This window comes from Salmo salar, chromosome 19, assembly GCF_965601325.2.
Source record: "Salmo salar chromosome 19, fSalSal1, whole genome shotgun sequence".
NCBI classification, from domain to species: Eukaryota; Metazoa; Chordata; class Actinopteri; order Salmoniformes; family Salmonidae; genus Salmo; species Salmo salar.
The window spans coordinates 58,140,520-58,149,087 of NC_138309.1; the positions used below are offsets into that span (position 1 = coordinate 58,140,520).

Sequence of the window (8,568 nt, forward strand, 5' to 3'; positions counted from 1 at the left end):
AGCTCACACAAGAATTTGTCCCTATGACGTGGTCTCTGTGGGAATAGCTGATATAACGTGCAATGAATGAGCCATATGACTATGAGGGGCGTCAGGTAGCTTTGTCGTTCTGCCCCTGAACAAGGCAGTTAACCCACTGTTCCTAGGCTGTCATTGTAAATACGAATTTGTTCTTAACTAATTTGCCTAGTTAAATAAAGGTTCATTTAAAAAAAACATTGCCTATGACTTGAAGTGCATGTGAAGCTTTAACTACAAAAATGATACGTTTCAATCAAAAGTTAAATATTTCTGAGCAATTTATCAGCCATTCTTAAGAAGTTATGTTGGAAGTTGTATCTCTTATCTCCTGGATCATCCAGCAGTTTGGGGATTAAAATAAGAGGATGAAAATAATAGAAAGTAAAATAAAAATGTAAAGAAACAAACATGATATAAAACACATGCTGTTACACAGGCATAATATCCTAGGCATAATTGTGAAACCAGTTGTTCACTTTCTGTGTGAATTATTATATCATTAATAGGCCTAGCCCTATCCTATTTCTCAAACGATTTTGACGTTTAGCCCACAAAAATCGACTCATTGTATAGAAAGGGCTGATTGTTGTATTCAATTTCTATTTTAAATCTATAATATGACATGAAGTTGACTTTTTTTCAGTCTAACTAAAGTGAATCATTCATTTGTGAAGCCAGGGATTAAATTCTGTGATTTTCAATGCGGTTATGAAAACATGAGCCCTAGAATATTCTACGCATGCTCTGTGGGAAGCCTTGTTTTGGCGTCAGACGCGCTGCTGCTAGCTAGAAAATTGGAAATATTGCAAGTCATGGTGGGCCATTCAATGGGGGGAAAGGGTGGATAATGACTTTGGGTAATGCTTATAACACATATGAGAGAACTCTTCTGGATTCAGATAATGGTTATAGAAGTTGGCCGACTTGTGGGCATACAGGCAAATGTATAAAATCTTCACGCGTAAGTATAAAATAGGTTTTAGCTAGCTAGCCAACTAGCTTTGTTAGGTAGCTACAGAACGTTAGATTGCGTTAGCTTGTAGCTAATTGTGCTTGTGTTTTTTGACAAGCGACTTAAAGTTAGCAGAGGGATTATCTGCTTCTTGTGTCTACATTTATTTGAGTGGCAATACAAAACATTGTTTAAAATACATTGTAACCGTTATGTTAGCTAGCTAACTAACGTTACATTTTAGCAATTTCTCTTTCCCCGTTGCTGTCACATCAACATCCCGCCCCAATCTTTTCCCATTGGCAAAATTTGTGAGGATCCAATGTTGTGCTTGTACCCTTGTTTTGTTAATGGTTCACCAGCCTGTCTGTTGTCACTGCGCCACTTGTTGCTAGGGAGGTTGCTTGATAGCGGAAGTGAGCGCTATCAACACTTCCCACTGTAGTCTGGAGGATAAATACCGTTGGATGCTAGCTATGATTTTGTTAGGTTGCCAACTTTTAAACACCATTGATGTATATACTGATGCATCGTTTTTATTGCTATTAATTTAATGTTATTTTGTATACATCGGTAAACTGGCGATCTTGAAAAGAAAATGGATGAGAGGGAGACTGCAAGGGATGGGTGAGAGGGAGACAGCAAGGGATGGGTGAGAGGGAGACAGCAAGGGATGGGTGAGAGGGAGACTGCAAGGGATGGGTGAGAGGGAGACAGCTAGGGATGGGTGTCAGGAAGCGTAGCTACTGGAGGAGAACCCAAGAGACCCTCCCTCTTTCACCTTCACAACTATCTATTCCTGCACTGGCCTGGGTGATCCATTTCAGTTGTTCTGCATTGTCAGGTTGGCTTGTCTAATTGGTCTTCATCTTAAATTGGGGTTGAGGTACAGTGTGTCCTCTAGAGACAGTGGCCATTAAACCTTTCTGCGGGGACCCCAGTTCACAATTTTGTTGTAGTCATGAACTAGCTCCCCTGATTCACCTAGTCAAGGGTTTTATGATTAGTTGACATCTGGAATCAGGTGTGGGGTCTCCAGGGGGAGATTTAAAAACCACTGCTATAGAAAGTGGAGTTGTGATGGTTTGCTGCTAAGAAGTAGGGTTCTAATTGTTCTCTCCCATAGAAATGTGTGGAATGTGAGACGGTTTGTTATCTCATTTATTGCCTCTGCACTGGCAGTGCATATGAATGGTTTATGAGTTCAGTGTGCATTTTATTTGGCTATTCATGTTGGTTTTATCAGTGCATTTGGTCATCGTAAATCATGCGTGGCTGACAAGCCTGTTTGTTTCAACATATAAGGCCATACTCACATTTCATCTGGCCTGAACAATGTTTGATGCATTCTGCAGCTGTTATGACATATCATATTATTTTGACATTATGTAATGTAATCTTTTTTTTCTGTGACTAAGTGAAATTTGATGGTAGAACACAGGCTCAGGTTGACCTAAACTTATTTACTCAACAAGCTCATATTTTTTTTATCTTGTCATTACATTTTAAAGGCATCAACACCAAGAAAAGGAGGTTTAATTTGTCCTTGATCTCTCTCGCTCTCTCACTCTCTCTGTGCAGATATGGGAGGACTTACTAATGGGGAAGACCAAAACCTGACCGAGAAAACAGTTCAGCCTTTGACTGATATTGGACTCCCATACAAGACCACAGAAACCCTCTACATTCTATTCACATCTTAAGCAAACTCCAAAAGTCGCTCCTCACTTCTGTCATATCTGCAATTTTCATACTTTCATTCTTTATCAGTCTATCTCAATATCAACTATTGTGGAACTCTTTTAAGTTTTCCGTTGTTTCTATTTATTTTTTTTACTTTCACTTTTTGTTCCTTTGTAAAGAAATGCTTTACCTGAAAAAGTACTTCACAGAGGGCCTGATTCAGTTCACCATCCTCCTGAGTCTCATTGGGGTGCGTGTGGACCTGGACACCTACCTGAGCAATCAACTGCCCCCACTGCGTGAGATCATCCTAGGCCCCAGCTCGGCCTACACCCAGACGCAGTTCCACAACCTCCGCAACACGCTGGACGGGTATGGCATCCATCCCAAGAGTGTGGACCTCGACCAGTTCTTTACCACCCGCCGGCTGCTGAACCAGGTGCGCCAGCTAGATCGTCTGTCAGTGCCCAGTCCAGAACTGAGCACGTGGCTGGTGCACCGCGACCCTGAGACTGTGGTGTCCGCCGCCAGCCAGCCCAGCCCCAGCATCACCCTGGACAATGGGACCGGCCTGGAGGACGTGAACAACTCCGAAGCCCCGGCCATGAGGGGGGGCGGCGGAGCGCCTGAGTCCACCTACAATCTGAGTGGAGAGGACCGAACCCTGGGAGCTGTGGCCCCCGAGGACAGCCAGGAGCAGGGCAACAGGGAGGGCAACGCTGATCTCACCAAAGAGGTAAGAAAGCATGCAATGATCTCACCTCTACTCAGGATCACAAGACTAGGGCAAGCTGAGGCATGGCACGTCTATTGTAATGTACAGGGATATATTACTAGGAGCTTATTGTATTTAGCTGTCTATCAGAGACCCATGGTATGTCTGAACCTTGATAAAACACAATTGTAATCAAATGGAAGTTATTTCTGGCATTGTGTAATCTGCATTATTATAATGTCCTTTTTCCTACATTAGAATCATCTTTTCCCCTAATAGTCACAGGACCACCACTCAAGACGCAGTGTGGTTTTGGGCCAAACACTAAGCCATTGTTAAAGCTCTAGAATGAACAGAGTCTCCCACTGGAGTGGAATCACATGCTTTTATGGTAATTAAGTGGCTATGGTTGAATCAGTGGGCTTAGCTTCAAGTTATATGATCTGAAGTTTAAATCTTGTGTATATCGCCACGTGTTGACCTATCTGAGGATGAAAATATCAAAATGTAAAGCCAACCGTATCATAGCTGAAGCCATCTTTTGACTATTGCACCACAGTCAAGTAGTTCTCTCTCCTTGAAGTGCTTTTGATTTAGAATGAAGTTGTGTAAGACAAGATGGTGTACAACTCAATCAAGAGGGCTCTTTTCTTTGTAGTCCTGACATCTTTCTCATCTAACATGTCTTTTTCAGGACATTGATTTGATTGACATCCTGTGGCGACAGGATATCGACCTTGGCGCAGGACGGGAAGTGTTCAACTACAGCAGCCGCCAGAAGGAGAGCGAGGCGGAGAAGCCCAGCCCAGAGGAGAAGAAGGAAGGGACAGAGGCACAGGAGAGCTGGAGGAATGGAGTGAACCTTCAAGAGGCTCAGCCTGTGGATGGAGAGACAGGGGAGAGCATACCAGAGCAGGTAGCTAAGGGCACAGATTGTGTTTTTCATGATCCTGTGTCCACTGCAGTTGATAGTTAAGGGAGTGACCTCTGTGCTGTCTGCCCCTCCCCCTCAGCTCACAGGCCTTGGCTCTCAGACCTCACTGTCTCTGCAGGAATGCCTGAGGCTGCTTGAGGCCACCTTCCCTTTTGGAGAAGAATCTCCTGAGGTAAAGACATTTGCAAGCTGTCTCAGGAGACAGAAGTGTCTTCATTTAAATTAAGTTAAACAAACCATGATATTACAAAAGGAAGATTGCCTTTATGGTCTATTATAATCTCAACATGTTTGTGAGATAATTTTTAAGGTAAACATCTGTTATCAGTTTGTAGCCCCTGTAGTCACTGCTGAGCTTGCAGTGGCCAATGAAGAAGCTCCATCCACATCTCAGGGGCTGCCACTGCCTCCCCTGTTGCCCCAGCCTGTGCCCCAGTTGGACCTGGAGCAGCAGTGGCAAGACATCATGGCTATCATGGAACTACAGGTTTGTACACAAACCAGGGTGCTTTAATCACAACTGGTTCTCCCAATAAATATATTTTTTTGTTATTAGATGTTCTCTAACAAGGTTTTTTCTCTTTGAAGGAAATGGAGGTTAACAACACCTCTGAGAACTCCTTCCTCAGCACTACTTCCAACAGTGCCAATACCAGTGGCAGCATAACTGAGTCAGGCTCGGTTGAAAGCTTTGGACTTACTCGTTCCTCCACCCTTATCCACCAAGATGTCAGCCTTCACCAGGCCTCCCTCCCTAGCTGCAGCCAGGATTTCCCCACGCTTTTCAATCCAGAGATTGATGGCACTAGCACCCCACGCCCTCCCTTGCTTAGAATGTCCTCCAGCTCCAACTCCTCCAACGTCAACTCTACATTCGGAGCCACCAACCTGACTGGACTCTTTCTCCCACCACCTCTAAACAGCACCAACAATATCACTTCGACCCCAGTGTTGCCTGACCCCTTCAGCAGTCTGCTGGAGGAGTCTATGCTGGATGAGATCAGCCTGCTGGACCTGGCGATGGAGGAGGGCTTCAGCCAGGCCCAGGCCTCTCAGTTGGAGGATGAACTCGACTCAGACTCAGGCCTCTCCCTGGACTCCAGTCACAGCCCGGTCTCCCCGAGTAGCTCTGAGACCTCCTGCTCCTCTGCCGCCTCCTCCTCCTCCACCTCTGCCACCTTCTCAGAGGAAGGGGCTGTGGGATACAGCACTGACTCTGAGTCAGTCACCGTGGAACCAGAAGAAGGTGCTGTGGGGGGCTACCAACCTGAATTCAACAAGCTTTGCCGCATGAGCTATCACGACCCCTCCCAGTTCCATGGGCTCCCTCAGCTCGACAACATCAACCACAATCACACTTACAATTTACCACTGTCTTCCTCATTAGATGAACACCCAGAGCTACCGATTCCCACTGGCAAGAAAATGGGACGCGAGAAGCAGTCGAAGCTTCAGCCCCAACAGGACTTCCTGGACAAACAGTCGAGTCGCGACGAACGCCGGGCTCGGGCCATGAAGATCCCCTTCTCAAATGAGAAGATCATCAATCTGCCTGTGGAGGAGTTCAACGAGCTTCTGTCCAAGCACCACCTGAGCGAGGCCCAACTGGCCCTCGTTCGTGACATTCGTAGACGTGGCAAGAACAAGATGGCGGCCCAGAACTGCCGAAAGCGCAAGCTGGATACCATCATCAACCTGGAGCAAGGGGTGCACGACATGCGTCGTGACAAGGCGCGACTTCTGAAGGAGAAGATGGAGTTTATTCGCTCCATCCGTCAGATGAAGCAGAAAGTGCAAAGCCTCTACCAGGAAGTATTCACCCAGCTTCGGGATGAGGAGGGCCGGCCCTACCCCCCCAGCGAGTACTCGCTCCAGTACGGTGCCGACGGCAGCGTTCTGATCATGCCCCGCAACATGACAGATCAGCAGACCCGTAAGGCCGACAAGAAACAAAAGGACAAAAAGAAGTGAGGAGGAAGCTGCTGCCCTTTCTTTCATTTTGCTAAAATCACTAAGAACGATTTCTGCAGACGCAAGAGGTCTTTTTTTCTTTAAGAAGATTCTTGTGAAGAGATACATAGCATTGTTGACTACTCTTCCTGCATTAGGTTTTTTTTTCCCTTTTCTTTTTTGGTTCCTGCGTTTTCTCTGGAAAACGACATTGAAGCGGTTCTTCATTTGAGTACTGAATTTATTGTTTAGGTGGGGAAAAAGGGGTTGAAAGGATTCTCTGGATCCTATGGCACCAGCCCAGTGAAGAGGAAGTTGATAAATCATGTTATGAAGTGAAGGGACTGGTATCAAGTGAAGTGGAGTTGAAGAAAAACAAACATTTAGTCAACATGAAATGGGGTGTAAATTCCAGCCCATTGTTAGTCAGCGTCGAACAGATTGTTAAACCAGATTTCTTGCTTGGGCCTTGACGTAATTGGTGGAGTGTGTTTCTGGAGTAAGTAGAAGAGGAAAGCCAAGAGACACTTAAGATAAAAAGCAAGTCTATCATCTGGGATACCATTATCTTATACCGCCGATAATAACCAAGTTTGTATGGTTCACTTCACTTGTTTTCTAGGCAAATGTCTAGGTAGTCTTGACACTGCACTCATTCAAAATGTGTTTGTATTACAAACACCACCGTTTTTGATTGGCCAATGTCATTGACTTTGAGTCTCTGACATATAACTAGGACACTGGAACACAAAAAAAGAGAGGCTTGGAGAGTATTCTTGGGCTAGCCATGATGGTGGAGCATGACGAGTGTAGGAGATGGGATGCTGAGGAAGAAGGCACACACTGCATAACAAATGTACCAGCTTCTGTATATCTATACATAGCACTGTAATTTGTCCTTCTAAGGCTTGGCTGTATGCATCGTGCCGTGTCTCTGGCTATCCCTCTGCCGCAGGTTTAAGGATGAGCTCTTCTGGTTATTTTGTTTTAGTTTTCCACACTTTCTCATACTCTCCAGAATAAGATAGGTTAGAGGTCTTGCTTCATATCATCTTAGGTCTACTCCCTGCCCTTATTGCATCACACACCGTGTGTTGTGCTTGTAACCATGTTGAAGGACAGGGAAACTCACAATACTGATTTGTGATAGGCCATCTTTGCAGGAACTACTGCATGAACTGCAGCCCTGTGGAAGTGTCACCTGTTAATTACTAATCAAATGCACCCATCTTTACTGTCATTAACATTAGGTTGGTTGGTTTTCTTGTAAGGTGACAGAGATAAGCAGTTTATCTGTCCAGTAATTACAGAGTGGTAGCCTTTGAAAGAGTAACTTGGGAATGTTGTTGTCATTCTATTTGATAGTGACCTGAAGCAATGGACAAGATTCAGTTGATGAATAGCCTAGTTGTCAGCTGCAATAGTTTACGGATCATTCATTTGTGTCGTTTAGAAAAGTCAATCAATTGAATCGAACTGACAAGAAGAATGTGTGAAGTGAGCACCTTGTTTTCGAATGCCTTTGTTTCACAAGCACATTTTATACATTTGTTGGTTTTTCGAACAAAGGTTATTGGACTGTGTTCATTATGTTAGAAGTGCTATTATCTGAGCTTGTGTTTTTAGGGTCAAATTGTGTTTTAGCATGTACCCCTAACAAAAAAAGATAATTAGTATTCCATTTAATGCGGCAGAGATGGCTGTTTTAAAGAGAATGAGTACATTTGAGAGCCCCAGATCTACAGTAAAGGTTTGGAAAAGAACTAAGTTGCTGCAATGATGAGAATGACCTATGTTCTTATTCATCCACATAACTTTCATTGTTCTTGTCATCACTAACCTGAGAGGGGAGCCAAGTAAAATACATTGCTTTTAATCAAATGTTTCATGCAGTACTAATACTTTTAGCAGGAAATACATTTGGGGCGTCTCAAAACTTTAAATGAAAAGAAATGAGACAGCTGATAAGTTGTTAGTTCTTGCACTTGAGAAAACATTTGACATATTCAGACATGCAACGTTCACCTGCATTGCAACACAATGCTAAACCCACTAAGTTATTACTACTCTTAGCGCACTGCATTTGTTAGTCTTGTTTGTTCTGTAAATATTTAAATGTTTCATGTTTTGTCATTCTTTCTGTAGTTTGTGTGTTTTGCACAGCCTTCTCACCCCTGCTTTGGGTTTGGTTGTGCAGTTTCTTTGGTTTACTTTAAAATATTTGCTGGCAATCTGGGATTGTTATTTTATTGATTTAATAAAGTGTTTTTATTTTCATCTGACTGTGCATCATTTGTGTTATTAATAACAGGG

At 43.9% G+C, this 8,568-nt stretch overlaps 1 protein-coding gene across 2 annotated transcripts; it reads left to right on the plus strand.

Moving 5' to 3' along the window:
* Window positions 1–724: 724 nt before the first annotated feature.
* nfe2l1b (nfe2 like bZIP transcription factor 1b) lies at window positions 725–8,537 on the plus strand. 2 transcript variants are annotated; one of them, XM_014159122.3, is made up of 6 exons: window positions 725–982; window positions 2,555–3,392; window positions 4,066–4,287; window positions 4,385–4,477; window positions 4,634–4,792; window positions 4,894–8,537. In XM_014159122.3, the coding sequence occupies exons 2-6, from the start codon at window positions 2,838–2,840 to the stop codon at window positions 6,274–6,276; spliced, it is 2,412 nt and encodes an 803-aa protein (XP_014014597.2). In that variant the 5' UTR covers window positions 725–982; window positions 2,555–2,837; the 3' UTR covers window positions 6,277–8,537. The 2 variants fall into 2 exon arrangements, with proteins under 2 accessions (XP_014014597.2, XP_014014598.2); XM_014159123.3 differs by lacking the exon at window positions 725–982 and adding an exon at window positions 1,022–1,817.
* The last annotated feature ends 31 nt before the right edge of the window (window positions 8,538–8,568 follow it).